Source organism: Cataglyphis hispanica, chromosome 11 (assembly GCF_021464435.1).
Source record: "Cataglyphis hispanica isolate Lineage 1 chromosome 11, ULB_Chis1_1.0, whole genome shotgun sequence".
Classification (NCBI taxonomy): Eukaryota; Metazoa; Arthropoda; class Insecta; order Hymenoptera; family Formicidae; genus Cataglyphis; species Cataglyphis hispanica.
This window is the reverse complement of record NC_065964.1, coordinates 4,578,244-4,596,499: the sequence shown is the minus strand read 5'-3', so window position 1 is coordinate 4,596,499 and position 18,256 is coordinate 4,578,244. Positions and strand designations below refer to the sequence as shown.

The 18,256-nt window shown below is 37.7% G+C and overlaps 4 protein-coding genes across 12 annotated transcripts in view; 3 read left to right on the top strand and 1 right to left on the bottom strand.

Moving 5' to 3' along the window:
* The first annotated feature begins 358 nt into the window (after window positions 1–358).
* LOC126853089 (rapamycin-insensitive companion of mTOR) lies at window positions 359–7,708 on the top strand. Its single transcript, XM_050598519.1, has 9 exons — window positions 359–952; window positions 1,047–1,094; window positions 1,606–1,762; window positions 2,131–5,388; window positions 5,633–5,762; window positions 5,857–6,224; window positions 6,315–6,417; window positions 6,499–6,606; window positions 7,211–7,708. The coding sequence occupies exons 1-9, from the start codon at window positions 892–894 to the stop codon at window positions 7,607–7,609; spliced, it is 4,632 nt and encodes a 1,543-aa protein (XP_050454476.1). The 5' UTR covers window positions 359–891; the 3' UTR covers window positions 7,610–7,708.
* A 599-nt stretch (window positions 7,709–8,307) lies between these two features.
* On the top strand, window positions 8,308–9,493 carry LOC126853129 (ER membrane protein complex subunit 4). Its single transcript, XM_050598615.1, has 3 exons — window positions 8,308–8,507; window positions 8,811–9,082; window positions 9,155–9,493. Exons 1-3 carry the CDS (start codon window positions 8,440–8,442, stop codon window positions 9,349–9,351), a joined length of 537 nt encoding a protein of 178 aa, XP_050454572.1. The 5' UTR covers window positions 8,308–8,439; the 3' UTR covers window positions 9,352–9,493.
* The window catches only part of LOC126853125 (repressor of RNA polymerase III transcription MAF1 homolog), a 25,607-nt gene continuing 16,831 nt past the window's right edge, over window positions 9,481–18,256 (bottom strand). The window contains exons 2-8 of one of the 3 annotated variants that reach the window (XR_007687912.1): window positions 12,325–12,981; window positions 12,102–12,251; window positions 11,651–11,938; window positions 11,356–11,475; window positions 10,026–11,274; window positions 9,903–9,956; window positions 9,591–9,733 (exon numbers count right to left, since the gene is read on the bottom strand). Coding sequence is in view for 1 of the 3 variants with exons in the window: in XM_050598602.1 (XP_050454559.1) it covers window positions 11,199–11,274; window positions 11,356–11,475; window positions 11,651–11,938; window positions 12,102–12,251; window positions 12,325–12,407 (717 nt within the window). In the remaining 2 variants the exon portion in view is untranslated. Of the gene's footprint in view, window positions 11,275–11,355; window positions 11,476–11,650; window positions 11,939–12,101; window positions 12,252–12,324; window positions 13,380–18,256 lie in introns of those variants that run through there. The other 2 variants (XR_007687911.1, XM_050598602.1) reach the window with 2 other exon arrangements.
* LOC126853092 (GATOR complex protein WDR59) overlaps window positions 13,588–18,256 on the top strand; it is a 6,783-nt gene continuing 2,114 nt past the window's right edge. Inside the window, exons 1-16 of one of the 7 annotated variants that reach the window (XM_050598526.1) lie at window positions 13,590–13,732; window positions 14,104–14,272; window positions 14,394–14,443; window positions 14,588–14,723; window positions 14,843–15,056; window positions 15,126–15,259; window positions 15,351–15,500; window positions 15,591–15,750; window positions 15,841–15,920; window positions 16,001–16,067; window positions 16,138–16,346; window positions 16,419–16,682; window positions 16,761–16,911; window positions 16,977–17,170; window positions 17,498–17,637; window positions 17,720–17,938. In XM_050598526.1, coding sequence (XP_050454483.1) covers window positions 14,222–14,272; window positions 14,394–14,443; window positions 14,588–14,723; window positions 14,843–15,056; window positions 15,126–15,259; window positions 15,351–15,500; window positions 15,591–15,750; window positions 15,841–15,920; window positions 16,001–16,067; window positions 16,138–16,346; window positions 16,419–16,682; window positions 16,761–16,911; window positions 16,977–17,170; window positions 17,498–17,637; window positions 17,720–17,938 — 2,219 coding nt within the window. In that variant the 5' untranslated portion in view covers window positions 13,590–13,732; window positions 14,104–14,221. Of the gene's footprint in view, window positions 14,273–14,393; window positions 14,444–14,587; window positions 14,724–14,842; window positions 15,057–15,125; window positions 15,260–15,350; window positions 15,501–15,590; window positions 15,751–15,840; window positions 15,921–16,000; window positions 16,068–16,137; window positions 16,347–16,418; window positions 16,683–16,760; window positions 16,912–16,976; window positions 17,171–17,497; window positions 17,638–17,719; window positions 17,939–18,256 lie in introns of all 7 variants that reach the window. The other 6 variants (XM_050598528.1, XM_050598527.1, XM_050598531.1 and 3 more) reach the window with 6 other exon arrangements.

Below are 18,256 nucleotides of genomic sequence, written 5' to 3'. Positions count from 1 at the left end.
TTTTTTCTTTTATTTAATTTGATTTTTCACCATCGGACTTTTTTTTAAATATTCCTGTACTTGTATCTTGAAATAAAGTGAAAATTACAAAAATGAGCAGATTTACTAGATTTTGACAAATGAAATCGTAGATACCCTAGTGAATTTCCTCACTTTATAAAATTTTTACATCAATATTTTGAGCTGTGTTCCGATTCTCCGCCCGGATATACGCGATATTATAATATACGTGACATAAACTGTAATACTAGGTGACCCTCTGAATGCCCTTATAGCCAATCTCTTATTAGAGGATCTTTAATAATTAACGATATGCCCGTCTATATTAATTCGTATGTTTATGGGCGCAGCGCGCCGCGCGTTCGCATCGCTTGCGTTTGCTACAGCCGGGCTTGCGAAGCGCGAAATCGGAGATCGGAGTGACGAGAGCGAGGGTGCGCGATTGCGAGAACTCGCGTCTTCGTTTCTCGCCGCCGTGAATTATCTCCGGCGAGTCGCGATAACCAGCTGTTCGGAAAAGATGGCGAAACAGCTCTGAACGAAGAGTGGTACGGGTACCGTCGTTCAGCGGTTTGTCTCTCCGCCGTCGATCTCTCGTGTGACGCTTCTGCTTCGAAATTCAGAGCGCGATACGAGATACACGTTCGTCGATAGGCACTCGTGCACTCGCGCACATCCGCACTTTCTCACGCATATTCTCGTAGTGTAGCTTCGGCGCTCCCGCTCGTAGCGGAGAATGACATATCGCGACGCGCGGATGACGCGCGACGATCACGCACGCACTGGGAGGAGGAGCGTCGTCGAGACGAAGTCAAGTGATTACGACGGTTGAAAGGGAGAAGATCCGGAAGATCGTCGGAGGACGATCTGCCGATCGTGTTCAGACGGACAATGGCAATCTCGAGCTGGATGATATGGGGTAGGAGCCTACGCACCGGCCGATCTCATCGAAGTGCGTTCACGTTATTGTAATTTAAGAGTCGTGAAATGTTTGAAAATGAATCGCACTTCACGTCTCCTCTTCTCGCGTCTCTTTTTGATTACAGGTCGCCAAGACAGCGAGGACAATTGCATACAGCTCGATCTGTCAAGAGGTTAGTAACCTAACCTGCTACAGGACGTCGTACCCTCCCTCCTTCATCCCCTCCTCATCCTCAGCGCTATCGACGACGTTATAATTTACTTCGCACTTACGTGTATTTGTTTACCTTGCGTCTGGCGAACGCAATATTGCGCAACTCTTGCCTAGCTGCCTCGTCAACAATCGGTTCGCCGGATACTTCAGCGACGAGAAATATGTAGATATTTTTCAACGATATCGAATGATACTGATCTATTGCCATTCAAGAGTTTGAAAAATATCCTTATTCAGTTTGATCTAAAATACAAGGGATAATTAAATTTATTTAGGGATATATAGTAAATTCTTTATTGCAGATTTTCTTCAGATCAGTCTGTATGTAAAAGAGAGAATATCCCTCGATGGCATTATTTCAATTGTTATTCTTTTCTCGCCTGTGATATATACATGTATATATTTTGGTTACTCCTTTTTATTATAAAATATTTATGTATGATCAGAGGAGTAATTAATTTACTTTGTAGGATTGAAGGAGAATGTTAAGGAAGTCTTAACTAATCTTTGCCAGTGTCACAATGTTCCAAGTGCAAAGAAGCTAGCGTATCTTAATGCTATTGTTAAATTGATTAGCGAAACCGATTCCCAGGATTATGGATACACTGCAGAAGATTTGTTTTGTTGGTATGATTTGTTCGCACTTAAATATCTATTATATATAATAATACAGGGCGACAAAAATATTTTTGTTGAGTAACTGTAATCAGAGTAGGTGTTTAATTATTCCATTATATCAGGTTTTGAAGCTATTTTGAATTTTAGAATGAAAAATCGCTGATTTCTTAAAATTCAAAATAACTTTAAAACCTAACATGATGGAGTAATTTGGACAGCGGCATTGTTTTTTATGGCCGAAAATTTATAAGAAACACTCTGATTAGAGTTATTTGACAAAATTTTTTGTTGGCCTGTGTAATTAAATATTGATGAAAAAGAAGAGAATGCTGATTAAGATTGTTTGATAAATTACAAAACTGTTTTCATTATTTTAGTTTGCGCGTGGCTCTGGTTCATGAAGCAACACAGGTGCGCGCCGCCGCGCTACGTGCGGTGCGTTACATGCTTAAGAAGGAACAAGACGTCATCGCGATTAACAAGCTACAATATCCGTATTTCGTGGCGCGTAGCATGGATGTTAATTTACGCAACGAGATGGAGAGGATACAGGCTCTTCGACTCGTTAGGAGAATCCTGGTATTAGCCCCCAAGCATTTCAGTCCCGCTTTAGCGAGATCTCTAATTAGTTTGACCAACAGTGGCATAGAAGAGAGAGATCGTGCATTTAGAGCGTTTTTAGCAACCCTGTGCGAGTTAGGTGTTTTGAACTCGAATCTATTGATAAGTTGCGGCGGTGTCGGCGCACTGGCAAGGGCTGCGATGACCGGTCAAAGCGCTGCTGCAGTCGAATCCATCGTTGGAGTGCTGCTGCGCTTGTTGAACAATCCCGACACACGCAGTAGCGTTTCTCTTTTATGCTTCGCCGCACCCTACTGTGAACTTCACTCCTCGAGCATGGAGAGAACCAAGGAGGAGCGCGAACAAAGATTTGCCGCGAGCAAACTAGCGCTGCTAAGCATTCTTCGCTCGTACTCGGGCGTTCTTCATTTCTGCCGACCGGATAATAATTCGGGACTCAAGGCCATTGCGGATATCTTGTATGTGGAACAATTGGAAGTGCGTGGCGCTGTGCTGGAATTACTCTACCAGCTGTTAGACCTGCCACTGCCTACATGGACCGACGAGCCCGATGTCGCGTTGGCCGCAGTGGATCCCAGCAGATCGCGGGATTCGTGGAAGCTATCCGAAGGTTTCGTCGCCGCCGAGGGAAAGTTTATACTACCATCTCTCTCGTCGCATTGTCCCAACATCACAGAAATACACTCAGCGTTGTTAGTGTACGTTCTTCTGGAATGCGGTCTTCATCGAGCTCTTGCAGAGACCATCGTCTCCAGCGACACGTTTATCTCGGTGCGTGCGGCGGTTCTTCTAGGAGCATTGCTACATCTCGCTCATTCGCTTCTACCGTCCGAACTTTGCGATCTTACACCGCCGCTGCCGAATCTATTGGAGCATGCTAGCACCGGCAAACATCAGGCATTAGCGGCGATCACAATCCTTGAGCGAATGCACACCATGATGCGACGCAGACCTACCCCGGCAAGTCTCTTCCTCGATCGGATTCTTCAGGCCGGCACCTGGTTACGTCCGACTCTGCCACGACGTCAACGACCGTCCGGTAGGCACTGGCTGCGAATCGGCCGTGAATCACCGATTACGCCATTGTTGAAGGATGCACAAGTGCTCAGCTCAAAAGATGCTCTCGCCTGGAATTGGCCGATAGTGCGGGCGATTCTTCGATCACGCGAAGACGCGACGCGAATCCTGCACGATTCCGATCATCGATTGTTTATGAAACGGCTCGTACGTTACTTTAGACCATCGTGGAATGGTTATAGCAGAGTTGAGCTGAGTACGAACGCGACATTGGCGCGTGAAGCAACTCTCGCCGGCTGTGATTTATTGAATTGCTTGTTGGAATTACATGAACCGGAGGGCGCGCGATTACTCAATGAGCTGATCGGCGACGTCGCCGAACAGATCAGTAACATTCGTACCGCCGAATCCGCGCATGATTGTCTGTTTTCGCCACGTCACATGTCTACTACGTGTTGTCAGAAATATTTCCTTTTCCTTGGACAGTTAAGCTACTCGGCCAAGGGAACGGTAGTTCTCAAGAGCTTCAATCTGTTGGAGAAGCTGCAAGATCTCGCGCTAGCCACTAATCACGATTGCTATGTCAAACTGATTATTTCCAGTTTGGATTATTCCCGAGACGGTCCTAACAGGAAGCTATTAAGCAAGATTATTTCCGAGGCAACCTTATGGAGTACGCGTTTATATGCTACGCAGTTCTTACGGTTAATACTCCGCGCGAGAATGTCTGACGCCGTGCGCTGGGCAATGTCGTTATTGGCGGATCGGTTGTTTGATACCACTACAGCTGTGGCGTTAGCTGCGTTGGAAACATTACATGAAGCCTGCAATGAGACCGAGTACTTGGAAGTGTTATTGCAGCAAGTCGGACAATCGTGTGACTGGGACAGATGGCCGCAACATTTGGGTGACAAGGGCTATCTGCTGAAGATTCGGCTTTACTCTCTTCAGCAGGGTTTCACGAGCCTCGCCGCGCCATCGGAGGAGCTGGAGAAGTGGATTGGACCTGGCGGTTTTGCCGAACGATATGTAGGACTCGTGGAAGGCGAGATACATGACGCGTTGACGCGTCGTCAACGCGATGAGACCGGAAGCTATCAAAGAAGGACCAGCAATGTAGCGATGGTACCGCATGACATTTTTGTGCCGCCGCATCTGATTGGACAGCTGGCGCAGCATGATCTCGGGATGCAATTATTGTTACGTCGCAATGTGATACAGCGTTTTGCTCGATTACCGCAACGATTCTGGTTGGAATTTGGTGGTCGTGATTCAGAGTCGAACTCGCGATGTGCCAGAACAAGTCGTCCGCCCATTGGCGTCACTACTACGACCATCGCTGCCATTACCGACGACGTCGGTATCGTGTCGGAGGAGTCTGGTACGGATGAAGCCGTAGAGCAATGCTGCCGCCTCGAGACGATCCTCGATTCAGAGATATTGGAAAGTGAGTTGACTCACGATACAATGAGCCAACCTCGGACCGAGTCACTAATAGAGATCCGTCGTAAAACTAGCGTGGACGATTCCAGGCACACCACTCCGGAACGAAGTTGGAGGACGGAGACTGTCGAGTTATTGCGTGACGATCATTCTGTAACCGGTTTGAACGGCAACATTCTCAAAGTCAAATCAGCTCTATGGGCTCTCGGTCACGCGGGCACATCCGTTGCTGGTGTCGAACACCTCAGTCACCTGGGTATTATCGAAATGATCGCGTCCATGGCGGAGACGTGCCCGTATTATTCAGTACGTGCTACCGCGATGTACGCTCTCAGTCTAATCGGTACCACGCGTGCCGGCGCTGACGCGTTAGCAAATTTCAACTGGCCATGCGTCAGGCATCGACGCGGCGATAATTGGCCTGTGGTGCCACCCTCGACTAGGTATCCAGTACCAAGCCCGATTCCCGTACAGCGACATCATCGCAGCCTAAGCGATGGTAAGCCGGAACTGCCTGAACCCATCGTGCGCCGAACCAGGAATCGATCCGAGAGCGCGGCCACAGATCTCGAGGCACGGAGATATATTCTTCCGTAAGTAAAAGGATTAAAATATTTATCAAGAAAGATAATTGCAATTATATTAATTTTAAAAATAATTGATCTTTGTTTTAACGAGAAACCCGAAAAATCATCTCGAAACTTTAAACATAAAGAAAATAAGAATTTATTATTTTTTGTTTAGTTGAAATTTAGATTAGCATTACAAAAAACTAGATTTCCGAATATTATTATTTTTCAGGATGTTTTAATATTAATTTTTTATTTTTTTTTTTAGAGAGAGAGGTGAAACTCCAAGTCCCGTTTCGAGTATACAAAGACTTAGCCAACAAGATGCTGAAGGATACGCGCGACTACGTAGTTTACAACGCCATCGCAGACCCAGTTATTCTCAAAGTAGTTTAGAAGTATGTGGATTGTTCTCAAAATCTCTCTTTGAGAATACTATTTAATAGCCTTCTTAAATAATATAATGGCAATATTGAGTCATTATCTTTGCAGATGTACAGTTTAGATGGCCGTCTTTCGTTGCAAAGCTTATCGGAGTACGACTCGTCCCGCAGCTGGATTGCGGAGAATGTAGTCCTTACTCCGACTCCGCCTCCCCCGGAGGATGACAACGAGAACTTGTTTTATATGGGTATCTGTTTACCGAGGAGGCTGCTCATGATCTTTCCCGAGCCTCCTCAACCGTCGCAGCCGAATATCTTCGAGGATATTGTTAGATTTGAATTAGAGACAACTGAGATCGATGAGGAATCCAACTCGGAGTATGACGTCGATAGTGAGCATTGCCGCACATGTCTCATTTGTTATCACAGCAAGAGTGGCAAGGATGCCAGCACGGAGCAAGACATAAAATTGCGAAAGTAAAAAATACGATTCTTTGCGAAATTACTCGTACATTGAAGCTAGAAAATACAGTTATATAATTATTATAATTTTGTTATGTTGTATAGAGAAATACTTAGGCATACACAACGACTTGCAAATCCCGTATGGTATCGTCTTAGTCGTCAATCGTTACTTAGACTGAGGCAACGGTATCCCGAAAAGTTTCAGGTATGTTTTGCTTTTCTACAACATCTCAACACGCAGGAATAATTTATACATTTCGTGTCGTATTTTCTTTTTTTTTTTCAGGATACCTGTTTGTTTTCGGATGTAGCCGCTCGCCTAAGCACCGGTACGTACAGGATGCCGGCGCGACGATTTCTCCAAGAACTGTTTCTAGATTCTCCATTTGACGCAGTAAGTTCCACATATATATTTCCACAATTATATTTCTGTTATCAATTCTCACGTAATCGCATGACTCTTATGACGTTTGCGCTTGCGTCAGTGTTATTTTATAATCGGTAATATGTAGTCACAATCCACGAGATTTTTAAAAATAAAAACACAGTAAAGTACAATCACCGCAAAAAATTTTCTCCACATTTCATACAAGATTCTGCATTATATTTAAGAATAAACAACTGTATCAAAGTTATATCTACAGAGTGGGCCCAAACGTTTCGGCCAGATTTAGAGATTTTATAGTAAATTTAATTCTGAACAAAAAGTTTCTTATAAACATGGATCAAAAAATACTTCCTTAAAACATTAGCGTTCAAAAACCACTGTTCACGGTTATATTACATTTTTACATTTTTACATTTGGGAACATTTTTACGTTTAGGCCCTATATATCGAAGTTATATTATCATCTTGTTTTCTTATCGCGCTAAATTTATGTATAAAAAACATTGTATATTTAAGTATAAAAGTAAAAATTGTATACTTAATTTAAGTATAAAAATAAACATACAGCTTTGAGTGTAATGTTATTTAAAACAATTTCCAATCTTACCAGCTTTACGTCGAACCAATCAACATTCTGAAGATACCAATTGGTACAGAGGAGAATCCTCTGCAATCACCTGTTCCTAGCTCCGAGGCTAGCCCTCGACAGCAATCTATCAGTCCTGCAGAGGGCAAGATTAACGGAAGACTTACTTTAACTGAGATACAGACAGCACAACTGGCGTCTGTCGCCGAGGAAAGTTCCTCGATTGGCAGCGAGTCGTGCAACATTGCGCATCCGTGTAAGAAGAAATCTCAAGAGATCGCTCGATCGATGCAGGAACGGAGCACCGACGAGAAGATCATAGCTGAGATCCTGAAGCCAGAAGAACGGATACGCTTGTCAAAGAGTTCCGATAGATCGTTAAAAGTATCAGGTACAAACACTGCCATCAGCCTTGATTCGTAGTTTTTGAACTTTCGATTACTACTGTGTGTACATATTTTGTATTAAAATAATAATGATGTATAAAAATAAATTATTACACACACTGCCGGAAAAATCAGAGATATATTCTTATAACTATATACATATTTCAACGTTTCCTTCTACTTTTCATATGTTTTGCGCCTATATGGAATTATTTATTAATATGATTGAAGCAATTGTTAATTTATATTTTTTTGTTCATAACAGATGTTTCACTTTTTCCGTATTATTTTTTAACGCCAGTCAATTATTTATTTTTTGTCAGCAAAAAAGTGATAAGAAGTAGGATACTTCTCTTATATAATATTTTATATGTATGTATATATATATATATATATATATATATATATATATATATATGTATGTATAAATGTATGTATGTACATATGTATTTATGTATGTATGTATGTATGTATGTATATATTAAAATATATACTTTTTTAATAGTATATCTTGTAATATATTTTCTCTCTGTTTACACATTATAATTTTTATATATTATACGTATCAAGAAGAGAGAGCAGGATAAAACACTAACGAAACAATCACAAATGTCTACATATTTTACGCGCAAAACCCTTTTTTAATTTATTTATTCGATATTTTGATATTTCCATCGCCATTAATGAGAACTCTACATTATCGATAGTGTTGTCTTTTTTTACTTCACTAAATTATCGTTAGTTGATGCGACAATCGTTATTACGAACTTCTGTTTTTGTTTCGAATATCGTCGATCACTCACGTCATCGCATCACATCCTCCATAATTATTTTCTCGAGAGGGTAAACGATACGCGAATTATCCCGATGACGATGACGGCGAATTCCAAGCAAGGTTCCAAGCGATCGAAATGGGCCTTAGACTTTGCTCACAAGTACGTAACCTAGTTTGGGGAAGTAAAGGACACGTGTCAAAAGAATGTATTTCAATGACGATAATTAATTAATTATTTTTATATTCACATATCAAATTTAATATTTGTTTCTTTTTTAGCTGAATGCGTTTTCTGCATTTTTTTGCGATTTTTCTATTTTTTCTATCAAAGTCTTGATAATTATTTATTTCAAACAGAAAGTGCATCTAAAGAAAAGTAGAAGTTTGCCCCTTTTAATATTTTATTTATATAATTTTATTTTACACAAGAATTACTGATTAAAACTTTTTTTACTCTTTACAGAACGAAACAAGACAAAATCGTGGAGATACCATCTCCACCGGGATACACGCCTACTGGTTCCCTTTTTCACAATGTAGAGTACATGAGAGAATCAGATTCTAATCATTTGATAATAAAGAAATCTTGGGATTTGGCTTTGGGACCTCTGAAACAAGTGCCCATGAATCTATTCATCATGTATATGGCTGGCAGTTCAATTTCAATTTTTCCCATCATGATGGTCGGTATGCTCATCATCAGGCCTGTCAAGGCGTTATTCACGCTGCAGCAAAGTAAGTATTTCAACTCGATAAAAATAAATACTAAAATATATTGCAATTTAACTTGTCATTTCCCTCGTTCAGCATTCAAAGTGATCGAAGGAACGCATGCGTTTGGACAAAAGTTTGTGTACTTCTTAGGACAATTAGTGAATATTGCATTAGCTTTGTACAAATGTCAATCGATGGGTCTATTGCCGACACACGCGTCCGATTGGTTAGCGTTTGTAGAACCGCAAACAAGGGTGGAATATTCTGGTGGAGGTCTTATGTATGTTTGATGCGAAGAATACAATCAGACGATATTGTAAGTACTCGATATACACGTTTGACAAGCGCGATCGTGAATATAGCTAAGTTATCTTATGCGTGTGTCGCATTTAAATATTGTTTATTAAATAAAATAAAAGTATGGAAAAATAAGTGGCTGTCTCTTTGTACATAGTATGAATACATATATATACAAATATAATGATATTTGGAAGGTATAGATAAATATTAGTTACATTGTATCAATAATATGGCATATACATTTTTTCTTCTCATATTGGAAGTGGTTGCACTTAGGAGAAATATAAAACTATACTATGGCTTCTTCTTATTTTCTTCTAAAAACTGAACTACTCGTTGATATAGTTTTGCTGGCTCATCCACACGTGGGACCTACATAGTATTGAAAAACAAATCAATTTTGTGAAATGGCAAAGTACTTACCATATCAAAAATTCTATATTACATATGAAAAAAAAAGTACTGACAGCGATTTGTAATTCCATTTAAATCGACAAATCAATTATAAGAATAGCTTTTTATTTTATCAAATATAGCATACCTCATAGTTTTGCGCTATATATATACCGGCGTACACTCCAATACTCAGACTAATCTGCAAGTCATTATTATGCATTTTAAAAACTGCAAGAATCATCATATATGTACATGGATGTTTACATACCAGAAATCGGAGCATATTGAGTTTTCAAAACAGATTTAACCTAATCTTTCAGTAGAATGTCTCTATCTATGTTTTACTGTGCCGTTTGACATTCAGATAAAAATATATGTACATTCTGAAATATATACACTCAAATATTAGAACATGAAACATATGCAACTGTGATAAGATAATGAAACAAGTTTAGCAGCTATTTAGATTGTTGGTTATTTTGTGATTGCAAGTACGCAATCTTGTGTAACTAGATCTAGTTTTTTTTTCTGAATAAATGTTACTGATCATGTATAACCAGAAGAGGCGCAAGCAATTCATATTTTTCAAGATTCTTTAATCTTATTAATCCTCTTTTAATCTAATTTTTAGAAATCTCTAATATTTCTTAAATTGAGAATATTTCGTAATATTTTAATATTTGTTATTAATAATGACTGGAAGATTGAATAAACGAATAAACCAAAAAGAAAGAGGAAGAATATATATACTTTCAATTTAATAATGTCTTATTTAAATAATATGAAAATAATATAAAAATTGTTATATAAAATTGTAAATAGTGATTCATGTTACTCAAATTATATATATATATATATATATATATAACAGTGGGTTTTATTACGCACACACATTTTGCTTTCAAAATAAATGTTTAGAATACAATTGTTGTATTTCAGAGTAATAACATAATGATATTACAAAGACAGAGGAGAGAATCCTTATAGTTTATGCTAATAAATTCATAAAATTTTCACACATAAAGAGATAATATATATCTAGGATATGTGCATCTACTTCTTATATAAAAAAAAAAATTATTCTTTCTCACAGAGATTTCGTTAAAAGGTATTAAAGGTCAATATCTTTTAATAAACTATGAAAGTAAGATGTTTATCTTCTAAAAACTTTTGCAGTAAAGTGACTTATTACTTACTCTAGTAATAAGACAGAAATTCTAAATTCTTGCGTATTTGTATTTAAAAAAAGCGTTCTAACCAACTTATTAGGAAAATTATAGTAGGATAATACTAGAATTCAAAGTTACGTAGAGTTGGGAATAAACGAGTACTTATTTGCCATTGTATGCCTACAGAAAATCGTAGACTCATAGGGATTGCAACCATATATGCATTTGTGTGTGTATATATATATATATATATACATATACACATTTGATTTTTAATAATAACAATCCTCATCATCTTCGTCCATAGCGAAGTCACTACCAACTCCGGAATCTGGTATGTAGAGAGGGCTGCAAAGTAAAGTGAATAAAATACATTAAGCGTTAAAAAAGAAAATAATCTCTCTTTTTTTTTAGAAGAGCATAACTTACTTTATCGCTCTGCAGGTGAAAACTACAATACGCTTTAGCTTTTTGTTGTGGAATAAGTAATTAAAGGACCACAGGCATCCATCTTCCCCAAATGGATCTGACGCAAAATCCGGATTATAACTGCAAATACATTCTTTCATTATGTTTTTATTTAATTTACATGTTGTATATAATTAATCTTATATTCTAATATAATCTTGTATTCCAAATCACAATTTTATATTATGCTTCACAGGATTGCATGATCTGCATTTCATTTTGTTTATATTGCAGCAAAACAATATTGAAAGTTTACCTGTAGATATCACATTCCTTCAATGATATCTCTTCGTCGATGGCCGCCCACAGAGCATCATGCAAATCGCGATAATGATCATTTGCAGTAGCATTGAGATGGCTTTGTACCGCGTTCTTTACACATTGTAAATTCGGTTCTTTGCTAAACTCTTCGCTCTTGGCATCCGAGAAATCGTAGTCCTGATTAAAAGTTGAATTTAATGTAGTAGTTAAGTAAAACAACGTTTTTCTATTGATAGTGTCACACAGCGCAGTCGCTCCCTCTTCGTCGCCAGAGATACTACGACTGTTAAAAAAATATTATATTAATATGAGATTATGTCAAGCTATGGCTAAATGCACACAATGGTTTTATCAAAAAGTAAACATAATTAATATGAAACAGTTAGCATTGATTGAACAGAACTTTCTATAATTGGAAATTTGACAAGTAGATATCTTGAAAATACCTCAAGTATCCCTGAGCTGGAGAGGTTCCCAAAAACGTCTGCGGTGGTGATAAAGCTTGCAAATCGTGCGGCGTAACTCCCTCTTCTGCATTGAATCGTTTGTACATCTGTTTATCATTGCCTGCCATTTTGCAAGAGTAACTCTCGATCCTACAATGATAAAAATGCATGTCAATATTATTAAAATTGATTCGAGATAAGAATCTTGCATCATTTATCTTGCCTTGCAATTATCTTGCTATCTCCAGTCTCGATGGACAAGGCACTGTTTAAAGCTTCAAAACGTGTATTCTCCAGCAACTTCATGATGACAATAACCGTGATAATTCTGATTATGTAAACAACTGAGCCCCGAGCTGGAAATTGTATTTAGTCTCCTTGATCAGGTCACCTGCCTTACAATGTTGACATTCCGTGATCTGAAGAGCCCTTGTTGTTGCTCGCTAGCCAAGCGAATCTTGATCGGTTTTCTCAGAATTTCTTACACCCAAGCCGTTCAGTATAAGCGAAATGTCAAGAAGCTTCTTCGACTTCGAAGACTTATCAAGTCGTTGGGCATCTCTTTTATGTATATGAAGATTCCTTTCCTTTTCGAGTGTACGAGATTAATCGTCGACGTTGAGATCTTCCCACCTTGTTTACTGTACTTGCACATTACAGATAGCTAATCAAGGATTTGGGGAAAGGTGATAGAGTTCTAGAACGGACTCTTTAAACGCGAGATAAGGATTCCCACAGGATTGCAAGCTAATCCTTGTCTTCGTACACTTTACGCGCTACGTGATAGAGAGAGACGGATAAACGAAGATGAAACGAGAGCAAGCGAGACCGAACGAGGAGGAAACAAACGACGCGTCAAACTCACCAAGAGACAAAGGCTCTCGCCTCTTTCTCGGATTCTCTACGATTCGAATTATCGTCTCTCCGGCGAGGGTTGCACAAAACACGCACACAGCTATGTGGAAGAATGATTTCACGGTGTTTGGAGAGACGTAAAATTCTCAGCGGGAGAAGTAGCCGCTTTGGGAAAAGGAGCAAGAGACCTTTATGCGTAGCGTCCGCTACTGACGAAAACAATCCATAATTACGGACATTGTTGTCACTGTTGACGTAGTATCACGGTCACTGTCGAGATCTCAATTTCACGCTATACTTGAAGTTTCGCTAAATTCGTCCCGCACTCGATTTTACTCGCACGCGAGCTTGACGTTGATCAGTTTACCAACTAATTGCGACTCGATGTCAGACAGTCAGACTGACGCGTTTACTGCGCACGTACACGCATATATATGATATATATATATATATATATATATATTCACATGTATATGCGACAGCTGTATGCGTGTATATATATATGTGACAGAAATAGCACCGCAGAGCGCAAGATTTATCGCTATTTCTTTCTCTCTTTCGCTCTTTCTCGCTCGCTTGCGTTACGGTGAGAAATGTGCAGCCAATCGCATTACGTCAGTGCACATATGTGTGCGTGACGCGTCTCGCAACGCGAGCGCGAGCGCGCGTACGCATTTATGTGCGAGGCCATGACCAATGTTTTTCTCATCCGAAAAGAGAAGCAATTCACGTCACGGCTACGCATTTAAAATGAGACAGCTGTATATTCTGATTTTGTGAGGACTTTGGAAAGGATACAAAGTTACAATGAAAAGCGTAAAAAATCGTGGAATAAATCGCTTGAACCAGAGGCGCTTTTTTATTCTCTAATCAATTTCGTAGAATTTTACAAATAATTAATAGAGCGCCATAGTATCATATATATAGATATATAAATTTAATATAAGATTATATAGATTTTTAGGAAGAGGAAAAAAGAGAGACAGAGCGTGGATATAAAAAAATAATTAAATTAATAATAAATGATTTGATAACAATTCGAGATATTTTTTTCAATATTGCTTCCTCATTGTCAGATTATTTTGAAACATTTTATATATACGTATATCATATGTGTATATGTGTGTTTTGTAATAACGTTGTGTAGGTATGTTTAATTCAGCTGCGGCGCGCGCATCCGGCGTCAAGTTGTGTTTTGGCATAACTAGACTAACCTCAGTCTCGGCACAGAATGATGAGGGAAGTGATAAAAGTTTGTTGTTAAAATGTCTAAACGGAATAGCGACTATGTGGTTACAGAGCATCGTGATTTACAGGTGGGTCAAGAAAGTGACGATTCTCTATTAGAAATAATAATAGAACGCTTTTCTTTATTATCGCGAGGAAAAAAGAAAATGCGAGTGTGTTTGTGTTGATTTCCTTTTTTGTTACACTTAGGCGAACAGCATGGCTGTGGATGCGACCGGCAACTACGTTTTGTTAGCCGGGTAAGTGACCGATATTATTGTACCACTAGAGAAACTTTCAGAAGTTCTTCAAACTGTAGTAGAATTGCATTGCAAATATTTAATGCAATAAAAATTATCTATATAATTTTTTATGACGAGATTATTTCATATTGTCTTCTTTAGACGCAGATACTTGGCAATAAAACATTTGGATGATGATGTGAATGCGGTGAAAAAATTCCAAAGACAGAGCAAATACGAGGTTGGCTCTGCCGAATGGAACCCATCTGAGCTAAATTGTCATTTGTGCGCAATTTCTGTAAGATTTTATATCTCTTTTATATAAATATAATATATTATCAACAAAATTTATATTATTTGAGAGATATGGAAAAGATAAGTATATTACTCTTATTTTAGAGACTTTTATTTTTTTAGAGCAACACACGAATTGAGATATTGACTTTTAATGGAGCAGGAGGATATGAATTGCAAACCACACAGAGTCTAAAAGCCCACACTCGTGTGGTTAGCGATCTAAACTGGCATCCCAAAGAACCAGATATCATTGCCTCTTGCAGTATTGACACATTTATACATATCTGGGACATACGTGATCAGAGAAAGCCATGTTTATCTCTATCTGCAGTTGGTAAGATGATAAATTAAATGGATAATCCTTTCTTGATAAGAAATAAGCATTTTTGTATCTTTCTTACAGTGGGATCGTCCCAAGTACGTTGGAATCCGTTATTATCATATACTTTAGCCACAGCACACGATGGAGATGTCAAGATATGGGATCAGCGAAAAGCAACAAGTCCTGTACAATATATAACAGCCCATTTGACTAAAGTATACAACATTGTTACATTTATAATTATATATTATACTTATATCTCGAATAATTTTTGTGAGAGTCAAATCAAAATCAAAGTGATTTTAGATACACGGTTTAGATTGGTGTCCCTTTCAACAAAATCAGTTGGCAACATCGAGTCAAGATTGCACCGTCAAAATCTTTGACATTGCCAATCCACGCAGGGCCGAGAATATCTTGACAACGAATTCTCCTGTGTGGAGAGCAAGATATACAGTAAGTATACATGACAAAAGCAAACTGTTTATTATAACTATTCTACATACATCTATAGGATATTCATAATCATTTGATAAATTTTTATAGCCTTTTGGGGAAGGTTTAGTAACAATAGTAGTACCACAGTTGCGTCGTGGAGAAAATAGTCTTTTGCTATGGAATACGTCGAATCTCAGTGCACCAATTTATACATTTGTAGGACACACAGATGTTGTGCTCGAATTTCAATGGCGACATCTGAAATTAGGTATTATAATTGAAACATGTGCTAAAAATTATTCAAAAAAATTATAAAAGCATAGAATACATTATTACAATTCTTTTTATTTCCTTTTAGAAAACAGTGAATTTGAACTCGTTACATGGTCCAAGGATCAGTGTCTAAGGATTTTTAAAATTAATACCTTTATAAAGAAAGTAGGAATACATTCTCTTTATACAGTTTTGTGAATTATAAAAATTGCATATAATAATAACGTTTCTCTTGCTATTTTCAGTTATGCAGTAATGGTATTGACGATGGTTTGTCAGTCTACAGCCAGTATTCTGAGGAGAACAATCTAAGTATGTATGTCAAATTATCAAGATATAATATTTTTATGATAAACTTTTAACGCAACGAATATTTTTACAGGAACTCTGCAATCCGTCCAAGAATTGCAACTTAATGCTTCCCAGAGTGAACCTGAGATAAATTACATAACAACTAAAGTGAATGAGCCTGTGGTGCAATCTGAAACTGTCAATCTTCCAGACAATTCCAAAAAGATCTCGTCTCCCACCCAACCAAAGAGTTTGCAGCAGGAGTTTTCTTTGATAAATATGAATATACCAAATATAGAGGTAACTTGGAAGATTATTTACACAAGATACAAATTTATAAAACGACTAACGCGACTTGACTTTTGGCTCCAGGTAAACGCAATGGATGCGACGGAGAGGAGTTGTACTATAACCGCGTGTACAAAGAATTATAATGTGATATTAAAAGTAAATTTTCCTGTGAATTATCCATGCAGCGCGCAGCCTACCTTTCAATTTTGTCCCGGCACATCGATCGACAACACGATGATGAACAAATTATTGAAAGTTCTCACGCAAACCGCTCAGCATCGTGTCAGGAAGAACAGATCATGCTTGGAACCATGTCTTCGGCAGCTAATTACAACTCTGGAACAAGTAAGCAAGTTATATTTTTTATCGAATTAACATAGTATAATTGAATAAAAATTTTGATTTTCGTATACTTGCGCGCAGATGTGCAAGAAAGATGAAGATGAGAGCGGTCACTTGGCGTATCATATGCAGGATAATAGCAACTTTCTGAGCTCGCCCAATATCTGTGCGAATTATCATGATTCTTATATACCGTTTCCTAGAACGTCTGGCGCCAAGTTTTGTTGCGTAGGTGCGTATATCGCTCGATATCGTCTTTTAATGTTTAATTTGACACGTTTTTCCAATTCTAAACAGGTATCCTCGTTTGTTTCGGCCGTCCCTCGTACACGAGAAAATCGTTGTTGAAACCGGGAGACGCAACGCCCAGGGCATTGTCCGCTTTGGATAGTAGCATCGGTAATAGCGAGTCTTTTATGCATATGTACCGAAGTACCTATGTGCCAACTAATGACAATATGTCTATAAGCTCATATTACTTTCAAGATCGGGTAAGGCATTGATATTTGAATTGATAATAATAAGAATAGAATAAATAGAACTATAAGATTATGAAATGGCAATATTGGCTCTTATCGGTCATAAGTGTAATAAGAAATAAATTTAACAAAATTTTTTATTTTATATTTACGGTATTAATTTTTAAAAAATCTTGAATTTGTTGTGTAAAATTTTATTTCATAATTTGTATATTTCTTGACTAAAATTTGGCAACTTACAATAACAATTTATATTACTATCATTTGAAGCAAGTTGCGCATGTGTTATAATTTGCATATATATATCGATTATGTGTGTAATTATAATTCTAACATCAGCAGAAAGATCTCCGACGTGGATTGCATGGAACAAGCAGAATGCACGATCGATCGTACTTCAAAAATTATCACCCTATGGTTATGATATATGACATATCATCGTTATTCTTTGTTAATAAGGAGCTCGCCGAAAAATATACGTGAGTGTGATGATTATACATAACATTCGAGTCATGACATATTTTAAAAATCTATAAAAATATTTTATACTTCTCTTTATAGAATCAATACTGTTGACATTTTCGCCATGTGCCAGTACAACGCGAACGTGGCTGCTACGCTGGAACGATCCGATTTAGTTCAAACTTGGTGTTTAGCTGGTTTAATCATTCCGCAGCCAACTTCTAATAACGAGCACAATTCTTGCCAATCGAGCCAGTCTTCTGATATCGACGCTCCATGGCCTTTACATCCTTGGGGTCAACATTTGATTCATTCTCTGTAAGCAAGTTGTTAAGTATTTCTATGATTTTTTATTATTATACATGTTAACTGTATGTATAATTGCATATATATATATATATATGTGTGTGTGTATATATATATATATATATATATATATATATATATATGCAATTATACATACAGTTATTATACATACAGTATATATATATTATATGTATGTATATATGTATATATTTAAGCTGAGCCTATAAGAAAAAGAATATATTGAATCCATATAATAAATTGAATAATATATATATTTTTAGATTAACACTTTCTTTTAATTAAGACAAATATAAAGTCGAAAAATAAAAG

Coding starts and splice junctions, on each gene's coding strand:
- LOC126853089 (XM_050598519.1), top strand. CDS start 892: ATGGCAATCTCGAGCTGGATGATATGGGGTAGGAGCCTACGCACCGGC. Junction 6,225..6,314: donor CAAGACATAAAATTGCGAAA/GTAAAAAATACG, acceptor TATGTTGTATAG/AGAAATACTTAGGCATACAC. Junction 6,607..7,210: donor TAGATTCTCCATTTGACGCA/GTAAGTTCCACA, acceptor CAATCTTACCAG/CTTTACGTCGAACCAATCAA.
- LOC126853129 (XM_050598615.1), top strand. CDS start 8,440: ATGACGATGACGGCGAATTCCAAGCAAGGTTCCAAGCGATCGAAATGG. Junction 8,508..8,810: donor GCCTTAGACTTTGCTCACAA/GTACGTAACCTA, acceptor TACTCTTTACAG/AACGAAACAAGACAAAATCG. Junction 9,083..9,154: donor GTTATTCACGCTGCAGCAAA/GTAAGTATTTCA, acceptor TCCCTCGTTCAG/CATTCAAAGTGATCGAAGGA.